This window comes from Marmota marmota, unplaced genomic scaffold (genome assembly GCF_001458135.2).
Source record: "Marmota marmota marmota unplaced genomic scaffold, marMar, whole genome shotgun sequence".
NCBI lineage: Eukaryota > Metazoa > Chordata > Mammalia > Rodentia > Sciuridae > Marmota > Marmota marmota.
This window is the reverse complement of record NW_025999982.1, coordinates 839,519-856,824: the sequence shown is the minus strand read 5'-3', so window position 1 is coordinate 856,824 and position 17,306 is coordinate 839,519. Positions and strand designations below refer to the sequence as shown.

The 17,306-nt window shown below is 42.9% G+C and overlaps 2 protein-coding genes across 7 annotated transcripts in view; both read right to left on the bottom strand.

Moving 5' to 3' along the window:
- Positions 1-17,306, bottom strand: part of LOC107143592 (butyrophilin subfamily 3 member A2-like) — a 113,535-nt gene that overhangs the window by 25,740 nt on the left and 70,489 nt on the right. The gene's annotated exons all lie outside the window — the stretch shown is intronic.
- Positions 733-16,685, bottom strand: LOC107143591 (butyrophilin subfamily 1 member A1-like). 3 transcript variants are annotated; one of them, XM_048805085.1, is made up of 11 exons: positions 16,347-16,685; positions 15,913-16,077; positions 15,029-15,109; positions 13,326-13,673; positions 10,241-10,522; positions 9,966-10,133; positions 9,675-9,695; positions 9,557-9,583; positions 7,915-7,941; positions 3,722-3,748; positions 733-3,373 (listed from the first exon to the last, which is right to left on the bottom strand). In XM_048805085.1, exons 3-11 carry the CDS (start codon positions 15,099-15,101, stop codon positions 2,736-2,738), a joined length of 1,611 nt encoding a protein of 536 aa, XP_048661042.1. In that variant the 5' UTR covers positions 15,102-15,109; positions 15,913-16,077; positions 16,347-16,685; the 3' UTR covers positions 733-2,735. The 3 variants fall into 3 exon arrangements, with proteins under 3 accessions (XP_048661042.1, XP_048661043.1, XP_048661041.1); XM_048805086.1 differs by having other exon boundaries at positions 15,917-16,077; XM_048805084.1 differs by lacking the exon at positions 15,913-16,077.

Below are 17,306 nucleotides of genomic sequence, written 5' to 3'. Positions count from 1 at the left end.
AATAAGAGACTCTCCTTTCATCTGCATCAGGAAATTCCAAGAGTTTTAGGAGCTGTTTTCAGGGATCAGGGAGAGAAACCACTTTTCAGGGACCTAGAGTGAAGACTAAAATTATGGATAAAGATATCAATATACACATTTCCTACTATGTAACCAAAAGGTGAGCCTTCTGCACACTGCTGGAAGGTGATTCAAAAAGAAAAAAACAGCCCAGTTTGGTAACCCATGCCTGTGATCCCTGAGGCAGGAGTATCACAAGCTCAAAGCCAGTCTAAGCACCATAGCCAGGCTCTAAGCAATGCAACAAAACACTGTCTTAAAATAAAATTTAAAAAGGTTTGGTGGTGCTGGAGTTGTAGCTCAGTGCGGGAGCATTGTGAGGCACTGGTTTCAATTCTCAGCACCCATTAAAAAATAAACTAAATAAATTTATTGTGTCCAACCACAACTAAATAAAAATAGTTTTTAAAAAAGATTGGGGACATCACTCAGTGGTTAAGGAGCCTGAATTGAATCCCTGGTCCCCCAACCCACAGCCAAAAGAAAAAAGAAAAAAAAAAAACAGAACTACCTTGCAATGAAGTGGCCCCTCCACTGCATTGTACAAAATATCTCACATTGTCTCAGTTGGCAAAAAAGTGTTTACAAGGTCCAGCTCCATTAACACAAAGAAAACCAACATAGAGCAGATTTGGAACAGAAATGCAATAAAATGATACTGGACTCTGTCCACACCTTTGACTTTATACTTTATGTATACATACATGTTATACCATTTTACAAATTTTGAACTTCCATAAAACAACAAATCCATCATGACAAAGCAACCTGACTAAGCAAGAAGTTCTTATCTACTCCCCAACATAAGGAAAAAGCACTCCCAATCACTGTACACACTACACTACTATATGATCTCTTCAGATTCACTCAGTCTCATTGACTATACTATTACCTAAAAGATAACAATTTGTATAGAAAATCAAAATATAAGAAGAGAGAGGAATCAAATGGTCAATACATACACTTACACACATATACACCACAAGCAAAGAGAAAATATACAAAACTAATACATCCTTGTTTCTAGAAGTACTGTGTGTTATATGTACTCTCTTTCTTCCAAATCCCATTCTGTGTTTCCTCTCCCCAAGTCAGAAAACTAGTCACAAAAATCTGGTAGAGTGAACACACCTTTATTTTTGCAGGGTCTAATTCTCAATAGTCCTGTCTCTTCTTGTTTGCTGTGGTTTTCCATTAACCCTTAAGATCAGACTTGGAAGTACTAAGAGGAAATATACTAACTGGACCTATGCTCATGATCAAAGCTTTTTGAAATTCACTTTGCATCTGAAAATTCTCTTTTTCATTTATATTTACTCTAGTAATTCTTGCCTTTTCTCAGTTACAGTATTGACACAAAAGAGGAATGGAGGGAAAAATCAAAAGGTAGCAGGAAGGGTGGATATGATCAAAGTACATTATATGCATGTATGAAATTGTCACAATAAAACCTGACATTTTGTACAATGAATATGTACTAATAGCTTCTAAGGGGGATCCATTCCCTTATCCCTAATTCCCTGGATTAACATATCACAATATTCTCAATGGTACCAGAAAGTTACTGAGGCAAGGGAAAACAAATATGTTCCATTCATCCCAGAATAGAAAGCAAATACCATAGAAAGTTGGACCATTCTCTTAAAAATCCACCATTGTTTGGAGATTGGAACAGAAATATCTTCCAAAGGCTTATGTGTTAAAAGCTTGGTTCTGCTTGTGGCCCTTTTTGGAAGTGGTGGAAACTTTGGGTGGTGGGGACTAGGAAACAGGAAGGAAGTAGGTAAATGTGGCTGTGTAATTGAAGACTAGGTCTTGTCCCAGACCCTTATTTTTCCCTTCCTCCCTCTCTCTTTTTTCTCTCTCTACCCTCACTTTTAACTCCCTCCCTTCCCCTACCCTTTTCCTCTGTCTCCCTCTCTTGCTTTGTGTCTTCTATAAGATGAATCACTTGCTCCACCACATGTTACCAATCATTACATGACATTCTGCCTCAGAAACAATGAAGCTAGACAATTATGAACTGAAACCTCTAAAACTGTGAGGAAAATAAATCTCTCCTCCTATAGGTTGATTTCTCAGTATTTTGTCACAGAGTCAACAAGATGACTAACACACCTATTCATATCCCAGAAAACTTTTGGATGATAAACTTTCTGGCATCTGATAGTCCAAAATTGCAAAAATAGAACTGGAAAACCTTCTCAATCTCAAGATTTTTCTACAAACATGCAAGTCCAGTAATGTGATCTCCCCTTTGTTTGATTTTTTTTCAGACAGGGTACCACTAAGGTGCCCAGGATAGTCTGAGACTTAAGGGCTAAAGTGATCCTCCTGCCTTAGCCTCCCCAGTAGCTGGGATAGAGGTATGAGCTGTCACACCTATCTAAAATATGTTTCAATACCAAAAAGATATGGTTCCTTATATTTAAATTCCACATTCCCTAAACCAGTTCAAAAAGAGTTAACTTTTAACCTCTGCTATCTGAATATATAAGACATGAACCCTTTTAACCACACATCTGAAGTCTGAACAAGAGCAGGAGGACAAGTACATTGCACCTTCCAAGTCTCATCTCAGGGGATTTTGCCACATTGAGTCTATAGCCACAGCAACAGCCACAGTGAGTGATCACACATACCAAGGGACTCTATGAAGACAAAACCTTTTGGTGTCACGGAAGTAATAAAGATTTAGCCTCTGGGTAAGCACCATCAACACCACAGCCTGAGATGAACCCCTCCTTTGGAGTGCTCAGGGTCTCCTCCAAAGTAGGAGAATTGTTAAGGGGTACAGGGAGCCCCTCAGACCCACTCTCCATGGAGCAGATGGTCATGGACACATCTCCATACATAATCATGAAGTACGGAAAGAGAGCTCCAGAGAAGGAAGCTGGAGGGAAAGAGAAAATGTGGGACCCATCATTCATGTTATAGAAGGAGACATCCCCTTCACTGTAGTCCAGGAAAACCCCCACCCTGCAGGGATCCTGCCTAGGAGATAACCAAGTCACAGGACCAGTCCCGGCAAAATAACTATTGTCATGTTTCCCCATAACCCAAAACCCCTTATCTGGTAATTCCCTGTATGAGCCTGTTCTTTTTAAATCTTTCCAACAGACTCCCAGAGTCCACCTGCTATGGGATTTATTCTTTATCTCCACTTCCCAGTAACATCTTCCTGATGTGATGCCCTCAAGACCCAACACACTGAAATTTTTATCACTATACACAGAGGGGTCCTTCAGACACGTCTTTTCATGAGACACACACAGCATGGGGTGAGCAGAGTCTGGATCCAGCGTGACAGACCCTGTTGAGAGAGTTATCAATCATGTAAGGTGTGCCCTTGCCCCAACACATAGCACACAGCCACCCACCACCTCACAGCCACATAGCTGCCTGAGCTGAGGAGGGGATTAGACTCCTGAGGTATAAGTCTTGTAACTCAAACCAACGTCCTCAACCAGAAGAAGGAGCCAGAAGGCTGACTTGAGGGTAGCCATGTGACAGGACCATTGGTTACAGTTTTGTGACCATCACTTCTGCCACGGTAACACCATTGGTGATGCCAGTATCTGAATCACCACAGAGGGCTTAAGGAGAAGCCACAAACTATGAGAGCAACAGGAGGAACATCTGGAAGCACACAATCACTCACAGGCTTGGAACTGTTCCTTCCGCCAATCTAGGAGAGAACACATATTTCATATCAGGGATTTGCAGGTACTCCACACATCATGACCAGCACCCAGTCTACTGAAACACAACAATGTGGGAGGAAGAATGGAAAAGCTGTGTGAAAAAAATTCAGCTGCTGTATTTATTTTTTAATCACACACACACACACACACACACACACACACACCTCACACATAAACAAGAAGTATGGAGAGGCCACTGCAACATTCCCATGAAGACTATGTCAAAAAGCTTAACACCCTGGGATCAAAATTCTGTATAACAAACTGAAAAGCCACTGTTTAGATTTAACTACAAAATAATACTTTCTCAAGACCCAAACATACAACCATGGTTATCTTGTGATACAGATGAGGTTACCAAAATTTCCAAGACCTCTTTTACTTATAAAGAACTGACTGTGCTGGACTTGTAAGGTTACCTCTAAGCCATGAGTAGAGAATTACATCTAGCTTAGCTGAACTTGGAGGATGACTAGAAATCATGAGTGCTGGGACCTCAGAGAAATTTTGCCAAGGTAGGTGGCAATGGAGAGGGATTTAGGATGGGAAAGAAAGAAGTTCAAAGCAGGAAACAAATATATACAGTGAGAGGTCATCACTAGTGACTTTTCTTCCACTTCTCACAGACCAATAGGAGAAAAACATCCTGACACATATGGGAGAACCCAAAAATATTGGACCCAGTCATTTGTCTCCACAAGAATTCCCTGAAGAGTTTCAAAACCTCCAGCTATGATAGAACCCACATTCCTAAACTCCATAAAGTGTGAATGTGTTAAATACATGACTAGGCAACTTTACAAATGTGATTGAGATTCAGGTTCTGGAGCTGAGATTATTCTGGATCCTATGCATCACTCCAAAACTACTCACATGAACCCTTGTAAACAGAGACCTTTCATGGCTATAGTCAGAGAAGCAGATAGAATCACAGCAACATGGTCAAAAACATGCTGTGTTGCTGGCTTTGAAGATGCGAGAACAGGCCCTCAAATGAAAAATTACAGATGGCCTCTAGAAACTGAGCAAGACAACAGCCTCAGAAAGAAACACAGCCTTGTCCCAACTTTCTTGAACTTCTGGTCTACAAAGATCTAAGTTTGTAGAAATTTGGAAGCAAATAGAAAACTACTATGCCTACATAGGTGTCAAAACCACCTATGAACAAAGCACTGGCAGATAAATGTTCTTGCAGAAAGCATAAAATTCCCTGTCTCCTGCACACAGGAAGCTGAGGACCCAGAAAATGTCAAATTCTCTGCTAGATGATGAAGAGACAGATAGTTTCCCAGTGAGCCAGTGAACCAGAGAAAGTCTGAAGTTCAGAGTAAAAAGCCCAATGTCAAACAGGAATAAGTGACCCAGACCTTGGACATAACCTCAGGGTCAGGGGAAGGGAGACCAAGCAATGAGATGAGACCTGCCTTTTCTCAGGAGACACCAACCCAAGGGTATTATTAACCAGTTCAGATGAGCCTCCTGATGGTGAGGACCTCCAATAACCAAGAGAAAACACAAGGTCCATCTTCTCCCACAGTCCCAAGGCCACATAACTCTCCTCCACCTTCCATATTCCCTTTTGGGAATGAGATAGGAAAGTCATTGACCAAAGCAAAGTATACATATGTCATACACTCCAAAATGTCTTCAACTGGAAAGCTTTTGCCTCCAACAGGGCAGAGCCTCAGGAATAAGATTAGAATAGTTAAAATAATAACTAAACAACATTTTTCTTTCTTAAAGATTTGTGTTTAAATTTGTGCCCACCATATCCAATAATACAGGTTCAATCAGATACATTGGTATTTCCATCTTTGTTGAGTTTCTTCATAGAAACTAGATCATATAAAATGACTGAGGAGACCCAGATGACCCTTGGAGAAAAGTAAATATTTCTCATTTTTCACCAAGACATTATTTGGTAATCCATTATAATTTCATATGTAATAACTGACTGAGATTATCAAAGGAGAAAAGAGACGTGAAGAAAGCAGCCAGGGGAGAAAAGGAGAAGGAGTGAAAGAAAAAAAACTTTTAAGATTTTCCAGTGTATCTAATACCATGCTATGCACCTTAATACAGCCTTCACATAATTCCCACCGAAAATTTGAGTATATTACTCATTGTTATAATTTCATGAACAAGATGAGATCAGACATTAGTTCACCTCACACTATTGGCCTGTCAATATTAAAGTATTAATTCTAGTACAATAATGTGTTTATCCTTACAAAATAAAAGAGTATGCAAGTTATACATGAAAATACAGCCATTAATTCAGCAGAGAATGGGGGAGTTGGTTAAAAAGAAATGACTATTTGATCCTTCTTTTATAATAAACCTGTCCACAAAAAAATCATTAAGATTCTCAAAGAGTGTTCCACATACATGTGAAACCAAAGCCTGCTTGATGCCATGGGTCACCTTTCTCTGTTTCTCACAGTCTATATCCCTGATGTCAAAAAGAAATAACAAGAGTAGAAAAAGGGAAGATTATACAAATTCAGATGGCACAGGTCCTATACTAATCCCCAGAGTTAAAGAGTCTTCTAGATAATCTTTCATTGCATTGGAAACTGCCTTAGCATATACTTGTCCTAACTGCTACTGGAAGGTTCAGGTGGTCTCATTATCACAGGCAAACTCAATGAGATAAATACTTAGAAATGGCTTAATAGAATTCAGAGAGAGAGAGAGAGAGAGAGAGAGAGAGAAAGTATTCATTGAACTCTCTCAAAGATGTATCAAGAAGTTGGTTACAATACATGCACACAAAGAACCTGAAAATGCTCTTCACATTGAACTCAAACCACCTGGATATGATCCTCCAGCTCTCACTGCTTCAGCACACCCAAAATTTCATTGTGAGTCTTGGGCACTCTACTTTTCTTCTCATCTCCTCTCTCATCCCACCTCATCCTTTCTTCTCTGATTTGCTCAATACCCTTTGTCAGGTAAACAATTTTAAACTATCCAGGTTCCTCCTTTTATGATCTTCACACATTAAAATAACAAAGGCATTAAAGACCAAGCCAACAGACAAAGCAAAATTCTCTTAAAAGCAGAGAAAATTGTTGTGAACATTAACTTGCATTTTGTTCCTGTAACACAAACACAAACACAGAATGTTGCATATAAATCTAAGTAGTTCACTGATGCCCTAAGCATCCTGGACCCCAAACTGAGAATACCAGAAATTCATTTCTGAGCAAACAAAGTGCTTAGAAGAATCCTAGCTAGGACAGTGAGTCAGAGTATGAGGGGACTGAGAGAAGACCAATATCCAGAGGACAAGAAAGAAACAAGAAAACTAAACCTGGACCCCAAAATAGGAATCTGGGGTAAAGGGAATACAGAACCAAGGCCCCACATTAGGAAGATGTAAGTCCCAAGATGTAAAATATAATTTCTGAAATTTCATGGAGACCACCAATTCTTATCTACACAGCTCCAACCCTGCTCCATCTGGGATCTCCTCACAACTGAACTCTCCAGTGTCATTGCACCAACAACAAATACCAGTTCAAAGTATGTTTTCAGGGGGTACAGCTAACCCTAACCTGCAGGGGAGGATGGTCCTAGAATAGGTTCACTCCTGAGAACTACAATACGAAAAAATAAAATTAAAATTAAACAAGACTATAGAGAAATTACCAAAAATGAAGAATGATTGAGGGTTTGGTTGTGGCTCAATTGTAGAGTGATTGCCCAGCATGTGAAAGGCACTAGGATCAATACTCAGTACCACATAAAAATAAAATTATTGTGTCTACCTACAACTAAAAAAATGTTAAAAAAATGAAGAATGATTTAAAGACAGGAATGTGAGGTGAGTTCTGTGGTCCAATCCCAAGGAGAAGTCCCTGTGGTCTTCCAATGCAAGTTACAATCACTTTTCTCTCCATTTAGGAGAATTTTGCTTTCCTGTTGTGCTTGGCTTTGGTTAGTTTGGGCAGGGGACAGATTAATGTGTGACGATTATTAAACGAAAAAAAAGAGAAATTAAAAGTGTTTACTGGGAGGGGAGGGAAACAAATTAGAGACAGCAGAGCAGGAAAACCCATCCCATCCTGGGTGGAGACCACTGATACAGAAGGGCAGAGGAGGAGGACGGAGAAGTGAAGGCCAAGGAAACATCAGAGTCACTTACCTGCATACAGAGGGGCCTTCCTCCAGGCTGAAAGGGAACACACAATGGAGAGATCACAGTTAAAACAAGCCTTCTCAGGATGAATGTACCTGCCCTGGCCTCCCCTCCATTCTAAAGATGAGACTGCCCACAGGAGGACAGAGCCAAGAAAGGAGATGTGCTCTTGCAGTATGCAGGGACCCCAGGGTGTTGTGGGAAATGCCCTGGACCACAGATCAAGATGGCTGCTTTACAGGCCAAATTCTACCACTGTCCCACTGCTTTCTCTCAGAAAAATTTCTGACTCAAAACCCATAAAAATCCATATTCTATCTGTCTTTTCTCAGTTTTCTGCTAAGGATAAAAATCATACTATGTGTGAAAATATTTGAGAGAATAAAATATAAATCATTCCACAATTAACAGAAGGCATTATTATATCCAGACTTTTTCTGGCAAAGATATACTTGGGAAAGGGGTAGGGATTTGGCCCCTGGTAGAGGGCTTATCTAGCATGCAGGAGGCACAAAGTTCAGTCCTCAGCACCACAATGAAAAAATAAAATAAAAATTTAAAAAGACATTTGGGAAATTACCAAAAAGGGAAGAATGATTTAAAGATAGGTACGTGAGGTAAGTTCTGGTGTAAAAATGCCCAATTTCTCACAGATGAAATATTTCTAGAGAATAAGAAACATTATTTCAGGAAGTACTTGGTTCACTCCATCACATTCCCACCTGTGGTGACAGCCCACTTGGATTAGCACCTTTGGGAGCTGGAGAAAACATAATCCTTGTATGGTGATTTGTTGGGAGATGAACAGAAGGCCGCACTCCTAAACCTGATTACTCCATTTCCTTATATGTATCATTTAATAATATCTAGTATCTGCCTTTAAGCTTCTGAGTGCAGACCAACAGCTAGATGTATTGAAGGCTAAAAAACAATATTCTCATACATGTCCCTCACCAGTGATGGGAATGGGGTTCCCCTCGGTGGAATGAGCTGGCTGCAAAATAAAAGCTAATAAAAATGAAACAATGAAAAAAAGGCAGGACACAACAGAAAATATTTTTAGAAAGAGGGGACAGGCCGGGACTATCATACAGATCGAGTTTCTGTACTAAAAACATAAAATGGAGCCTACATTTGCTTTTTTATATTGGGGAAGATCAAAGGCCTTCCATAGAATGTTCTTCACCAAAAAGGTTATAGGTGGACTATCTGGTACCCAACGAGTACCAGCTACTATGAGGAATCTTCCTAGTAGGGCTGAGATAAAGGTTATGTGCCTTGGGCAATCCATTGCATAGGAGAGCCAAGGATAAACCGAAAATCTCCCTGGTTGCCATATCTAGAGAAGACCCCAAGTAATTCAAGGATGGCCTCCAGCACAATATAATGGGCAAGACAGGATTGAAATAAGATGCAAAATACATGACAGACCAGGAGTCACCATCACACCCAGGTTTCCAAGCACTAAATAGGAAACAGCAGCCCAGATCTAAGAAAGCCCAGGGAGCAGTGTTCTGGCTTCCACTAGCCCACAATTAGCCTCCCAGGGATGGGGACCCACATGTCTGTGCCTAGATAAAAACAAGGAAAGGGAACACCAGATTACAGGCAGGATAAGAAAATCAAGGATACCGGGACAATCACTTACCAGAAAGATAAGAAGCTTTCCTCTGATCTGAAAAACAACCCAGGAATTAGGGGAGGTGGGAACTAGCAAATGCACTATCAACACATCATAGAAAATTAAGAATGAGAGCAGAACTTACTAAGATCTGCTTGGAGTTCATCTGAAAGAAAATGAAAAACAGTGTGAACCTTCATCCACAAGAAAAGAAAAGTCTGTGTGCCTGAAAAACCTAAGAAAAAACTTTGATACTAGAATTTCTACCTACACACCCACTCAACCCCACCAGGCTCTAGCTGTCCTCTCAGATCGCCTCAGTCTCCTCCTCTGGGCTCAGGACCCTGGATCTCCCTAAAGAGCTGGACCCCAGACTCTGCCCCGTGTCAGCTGTCCCACTCACCACCAGGTCTGCACTTGCCCTGTGCTGTCTTACCAATGGCCTTCAGCACCTCTTCTTTAGCCTGCTGTTCCTTTTTCTTAAGCATTCTAGTAGAATGTGCTTTTCTGATAAAATAGCTAGCCACCAAGAGTAGGAGCCCGAGCATGGTCAGGATCACAGCAAATGCTGGTTTCCAGGGAGAAGCCTGAGGGAAGAAGGGCTCTGTGGCCCAGGCAGACAGAGGTCAGGGGCACACCCAGGAGAGCCAGCACACTCAGAGAGGCCAGCCCCTCCCCACAGCTCTGCTGGGAGTGGGAAGCAGCACTGACCTGGGATGTAAATAGCCATGGCCTTCTCCTGGCCCAGGACAGGATTGAGGACAGAGCAGGTCACATTCCCCACAGAACTGTCTCTCACCACCAGAGTGGCCTCCACACTAAACAGCTCCTCAGTGTCTTGGGTGTGGGCCTCAGAAAGCGCTGGGAACTTGTTTCCACTGAGGTCTCTCCACTGCACCTGGGGCTTTGGGAACCATCCTGAGGCTTTGCACACCACACACACTCCATCCTCTTCTGGCCCTTCTATGTGCACTTGAGGGTCAGAGCCCATCCCTGTGGGAAGGAAGCTGTGGAGCCCCAGGAGGCCATCTTCGGCCTTGAGACTCCAGAGTTGCCTACATATTATACAACATCAGGGGATAAGCTTTCATGTTGAATTCTGGGAGTTCTAGGGGAAGAGGGAATAAAAGAAAGCAGCACAGAGTCCCACAAAGGGCACTGGGCTTTGCTCCCCAACCATGAGTACCACAGTAAACAGGAATGATTTTGTCCCAGGGCTTCCTTATTGAATCTCAGTCTTCTCACCTCACACACTCTCCTGAGACATCTGTATCTCTGTGTATTTCACAAAATTATATTTAGTGACCACCTTTTCTCCTGAATTCTCTTCCACAACACCCATGTTCCCATGAGTTAACTTTACCAGGTTTCCTCCTTTCAAACTCAAAACTCCAAACTGAATTCATAAATTTGCACCACTTGTGACAAAACAACTATTAAAATTTCCCCAATTCCTCACCCTTCTTTATAGACAGTTCTCCCACTTCCACAGACTTATTACTGCCTTTACCTTCTGCCTCTCGGCTCAGTCATGGGACTCAATTTGGCAATGAGAAATTAGCTAATATGACTAGTGCAGAGGTTTTTAAAACATTTGCGACTTGGTTTTAACCTCTACCATTCCCACAGGAGGACAATCGTGGGCTCCCCAGTGGAGGATGGACTCCTGTAACATTGCCTGGTCAACCTGATACAGCTGCCCTAGGTCAGCCACATGACCACCTGAAACTTGAGCACACCAAACGATGGTGAACCTGGTGAACTTTTCGGCTGACTTAAGAACAAATAAAAATTACAAGTAAAAAAGTTAATTCTCCCTGTTGATAAAAGAAGTCTCTATTTCTTTTTATTACACCATTTGCTTTAGAAAATTGCAATTACAAATAGGCACTTTCTCCTCTTTTAAAATGTTTATACATAATTTTGAAAACTGACTAGGTTTTTTGCCAGCTTTGTGGCTCAGGAATATCTTACTCAAGGACCTGGGACCCATTTCTTTGAAATGTAAGCATGAGGGAAGATAGCAACCCTTTGCCCCCCTTTTCTCTGGAAAGGTAGGTGCCTAACTTATGTAGGTATCTTGCTCCAAAATGTAAAACTACTTCCTGTCATAAAGCTAGAGGAGTTTATTTTGCTTCCAGATAAAGCCTATTAGATGACACTGATGGTCTCCCAAACTACCAGGTAAATTTAGGAAGAATTATGTGGAACAATAGTGCTTTGAGCCCTCTTAGTTGAATATTAGTTATTCTTCAACTTGGCAACAAGCATACAGGAGATTATATATGCTTGGCTCTAAAAAGAAAGATGAAACTCCTTTCTGGTTGTGTAATCCATTCACAGATCACCATAATATGTTTAACACTCTGTTTTGATGCTTATTCTGTAATAAAAAGTGTTTTCTCCTAGCATGAGAGATTTTGTTTTAATTATATTTCTCATAAATGACAAACATGTATGAGTAAACCCAGATGAGATTAGGCAAGTTCAACCCCAATTAGTTGAACTCCCTCGGTGCTTGAAAATATACTTTTTTATTGCCAGATGCACCTGAGATTTTGGTTGTTTGTTACACAGCATTATTACATCAGTAGAACTGACATATAATTTTCAAGTGTCCTGCCACAAAACAACAAATGGTTCAAATAAAACCTTGTAAGTCTCTGAAGTCTTCTCTTCCCCTTCCAAACTTTGTGACCACAAATCTACTCAGTTGACTCTAGTTTCTAAACCTGTCTGACCCCTCCTCTCCCACCCCACTGCCATGTCTCAGGTCAGGCACTCATTCTCTCCACACCATAACTGCACTCAATGCCTTCTTCTTGCTTACCTCCCATCCATCCATTCACAACTGCCAACATGAGCATTCCCAGCATGGCTCTGTTTAGGATTCCCCCTTCTCTGCATCCAAACTCCATAACACAGCACACAGAGCCTTTACTGATCTGGTAACTGCCTTCCTCTCCATCACTTCTCCCCAAACTCCACCACCTGAGACCCTCAGGGCCCACACACTCAACCCCAAGAACTATCTGGTCAAGTGCAAGTAGCCACAATCACCATGTTGTATGCCCTCTGCCTTTTCACCTTCCACCCCATCAACCTCCAGGGCTCTTGTGCCAGCCCAGGTGTCCACTCCTAAGGACCTCATCCTGACACCTGTGAGTGGTGTTAATACAGGACCATCTCTTTGTTCCAGTAATACCACTATTACCATCCTCTCCCTCACTCCTACTATCAACCATGATGGCCTCATTATACACAGAATAATAAACCAAACTTCAACTCAAAGGTTTCATACCAGGGGCTCCCTCTGCATTAAACCATGGCCCCCCAGATACCCACCTGGCTAAATACCTACTTTCTTTGAGCCATGCTCAGACTGTGAATAAGACTCTGCCTGAGCCCCTATGTAACACTGCAGCTTGTCCTAACACCCCAGCCCACATCCTGAGCCCCTTTCTTAATTCTACTTGGTCTTTTATCTTAAGTACTTATCACCTTATAACATCTTGTACTGAATTATTTGTTATAACTTTTGTTCCTTTGTCTCTAGAAGGTGACCTCCTCACTGATTGGATCTCTGTTACACTGATATATCTCTAATGCACAGAACAAGTCCCCACATATTTCAGATGACCCATATACAGTGTTTGTATTAAATCAATGAATAAAAGATGAGCCACTTTTTTCTTCCATTTCACCTATAAAATGTGAGGCAAAATTGGATGATCTCTGATATTCCCACCGAAGCCAGTACTCCCAAGGTCTCTAGAATAGAGGTCAAGTAACTAACCTGCCACCTTCACTTCAAAATCAGCCTCATCATAGAAGCTTCCATGTCTGAAGAAGCAGGTGTACATTCCATTGTCAGAAACCTGGACCTTGTGGATGTGCACGGAAGCCTGACCCTCAGTAAGGAAGTCCCTCACCAGTGAGGTTCGCCCTCTGTATTCAGCCATATGCTTCTCAGTCTGTTCCTGTTGGTTCCAGTAGATGAACACTGCCTGTGAGAATGTGGTACGGAACCACCCCAGTTCCATGTTCTCTGCATTCATGGCTGGGAGTAGGGCACAGGGCAGTATGGCATCCTCGCCCAGCACTGCCACAATGGGATGTCGAGGGCCAACAACCTGGAACTGCTCTGTGGACAGAGACATGGGGAGGGAAACTATAGAGACACAGACCAAACAACATAGAACACAGAACATCAGGTGGAAAGGCCAGAAAGCTGGGGCAGGGGCCACATGAGATGACCCCGGAGGTCTAATGAATTTAGAAGAGGTTTTCTGATCAAAGTGATGTGGCCAGAAATCATACAAAAGACACTCCCTCATTGGCTTCTGCTCCTGGTCCCAGTCCCTCCCATTAAGTAATCTCAAATTCAATGGTTCTCAAGATTTCATGCACCAGAACCACTAGGATGCCTTATAGAGCACACATCACTGGACCTCATTCCAGAGCATCACATTCACTAGATCTGGGGTGGACCAATGAATGCACATGTACAACGAGTTCCAAGGATGGTCTGGGTAGCACTCTTTGGGAACCACAGGTCTAACTTGCCCTTTTTCAGGAAAACCTGAAAACAGACCAAGGGCATACCTGTGGCCTAGGTCAGCACTCTTTGATCATTCAGCCAAACCTAGAAAATTCCCCTATTCCTATTCTAAATTTTTTCCTTCAGTCTATATTTTTCTCCTCCACTGATGGAGGAGAGAAATATATATGCACTTTAAAACACAGAGTCAAATGCTACTTACTTCTGTGAAACTCCTGCTCTTGCAATTCACAGAAACCCCCATCACTGCATGTTCAAGGAGCAAGTTCACCTCACTCTCCACCCCCTTGGTGCTCTTGGTCTTCTGAGGCTACCCATTGTAGCCTCCACATGGTTCCCCACTTGTCCCCAGGCTTGACAAGGTGGACCCTCCTTCCCAAGACCCCTCTGAACTCACCTGCTGCTTGTCTCCCCATATGCTCTAGTCCAGCAACACTGGCCTCTGAGCTTCCTCACACCTCAGCACACTGCCAGCTCTGCACAGGCTCCTTCCCCTGCAGGAACCCTCCTTCCAAATGGTCCTACAGCTCACTTCTCCTTCTCCAGGGTTATGTTCCCATCTACACACCACCTCACTGAACACTGCTGCCTGCCTACACCTGCCTCCCATGACCCTCACTGTCCAAACCCTGCCCTGTTGCATTTCCAATCATGGTCATCTCTTCCAACACACTTAGGCCTCTCTGCCTAGGTGCTTTTATTACTCACTCTCTCCTGCTAGAAGGTAAACTGTATGACAGAATTTCTGTCTGATTCTTTCATAGAATAGCACTTAATAATCAACATTTCATAAATATTTCAAAAAGAAAATGAATGAATGAATGCTTGCAGCACAAAAAAGGCAAGAAAACAACAAAAAATGAGGGAAAAATGTATTTTCAAATGTTTTTCTATCTTAATTTTTAAAACCACAAAGGAAGACAAATGGGAACACTCACCTGTGGACAGCTGGACAAGGAAAAGCAGAGAAGTGAGACAGCAGAACAAGGAGAGACTGCATGACCCCTCCATCTTTAGAGCTGGGGAGAGAGATGGGGATGAGGGCCAAGACCTGCAGGAAGGAGTCAGGTCCAGCCCAGAGCTCCAGCACATCAGCATAGAGAGTAGGGCTTAGGGCTGGACAGTAGTCCCCTGCTGGAGCAAAGCATTCCTATTGGCACATCATACCAACAGGGTGCTGGGACCCCAGAACCCTGATACTGACAAACAGCTGAGTCTGGGCTCCTTCCAGCTTTTCTTAGAAGACTGTGGTATCAGGAAACCATTAGTTACCTGGTAAGAAACTGTTCCTTCCTTTCCAATGCCAACCACGGGGCAGCTCTACTAGGCCCAGAACACCAGGCTCTTTCCTTCCCCATACCTAGAGCTCTGTGGTGGAAACCATTCCTCTAACTCTCTGTTATTGCACACCACTGATAACCCACCAGAAAAGATGGTCAGATTCAGGGTCCCCATCAGGAAGCACATGCAGCTACTGCTTCCCCCTTGTTCTGCCCCATAGTTATGCCCAGGTTTGACTTGGACAGTGTCAGAGATATTCACCTCCTCAAGGAGGCTGTGGTCCCATCACAGAAGCCCAGAACCCCATCTTGCCTTTTTAGATGGGGAGTTCACCTAAACCTGAATCTCAGCCCAATCCCTTACACTGTGGGCTCAGGACATGGTGCTTCATATGGCAGGTGCCAAGCACTTCCCCACCAACATGTTTGTCCTTGCCTTCTTTTTCTTTGAGAAAGATTTCTGCCTGAGAGGTAAGGGACCCTTCCTGGAGACAGAGCATAGAGATAAAATAGCCCTAGTCAGAGAAAAGACCCCAAATTACCTACTGTTTGGAAGGAGCAGGGAGAAAGCAGTCTGTGGTATAAGGAAGAACAAATTCTGGGAGATGACTTCTAGGCTGCCCTCCAGGCTCAGCCACTCTCACTATGACCTTCTTGGCCTCAGTTTCCTTATCTATATGATGGGCATAGTCACAACTTCTACCTCCCTATTTGTAATAAAAATGACATGAATTTATAGTCACTACATGTAATTAGATGTAGGACTGGTCCCAGAAAATGTTACAGAAATATCATTAAAACAAATGAATAAAAGAACAACCCTCATTAAGCTTCTCCTGGTTCTTCCTAGAACAAGACTGTCCCACCTACCCAACCCCACTGCCTCTCACACCACCTCATCCTCAGCTTCTTCCTGCCACCAGCTTCTCCCTGGATTCCTCCTCTTAGGTCACAGGTGTCTTCAAAGCCAACTTACCTGCTTCTCTGTTCTCCCACCTATGAAAGGCTGTGACTTCCTGGAGCGTCTCTAAACACAACAGCTGGAGAAAGGTCAGACTCACAAGGACCCTGGCAGGCCCCAAATCTGCCTTCAGAATCTGCACCTGCCCCAGGCTGCTCTCAGAGACCAATCCTTACTTCTGAGTCCAATGCTGGGGGCCCAAATTTTTCATTTCCAAGAGGCAGTTTGTCCCCAGGAAACAGGGAAAAAGCAGAGCCACACATAAGTTGCAGTGATCTCTGCAGTGTCTTTGACACTGGAGACCCCACTAAGCCCTCCCAATCAGAGGAGAAATCCCTCTCTGGCTTCTTCCAACATCTAAAGCAAAAGCTTGCAAAAGGAGCCTGAGCAGAGTGTGCCCTGCCCTCTGGACATCGCTCCCTTCACCAGGAAGAAGGCAGTAGAGCAGAGCAGCAAAAAAAGTGTGCCCACAATTTTCCTGGAACACTGCAGAACAAGCCCAGAATGCCACCACCAATCCCTGCCCAAACAGCAGAATCCTGGAGGCTTAGAGATGTCAGGGAAATCTTACAAAAATAAGAAAACAAAATTATATTGAATCCCTACTAGTTATCAAGAACTGTGCTACATAAATTTTACTTATGACATTTCATTATCACAACTGCAGAGATAAAGCCATGAGCCCTGCCATCTGGTAATATCAGCCTAGTAACTTAATAGTTGAGGGAGAGGCTAGATGTGCCAGGGGACTGCCTCCCACCACCACATCTCCAGGCCAGCCCAGCCCCCTGCCCCAGGTAACTCAAGTGAGCAAGATCCTGAAAGGGACCTTGGACTCTCAGTTGCCTCAATTACAGGGCCAGAAAGCTTATCTCACCCTGACCTGAGCATTCTCCCTCCCAAGGTTGCCCTTTGCCTTCCATTTGGGGAGGATGGGGTGGAAGCAGTGACAAAGTGCAGGTCGGGTCTCCTTAA

Excerpts from the sequence above, each read along its gene's own strand:
- LOC107143591 (XM_048805085.1), bottom strand. The coding sequence starts at position 15,101 with ATGGAGGGGTCATGCAGTCTCTCCTTGTTCTGCTGTCTCACTTCTCTG. Across the intron at positions 10,134-10,240 it reads CATGGCTATTTACATCCCAG|AGCCCTTCTTCCCTCAGGCT; the intron begins GTCAGTGCTGCT and ends CCTGGGCCACAG. Across the intron at positions 7,942-9,556 it reads GAAAGCTTCTTATCTTTCTG|CCTGGAGGAAGGCCCCTCTG; the intron begins GTAAGTGATTGT and ends GTTCCCTTTCAG.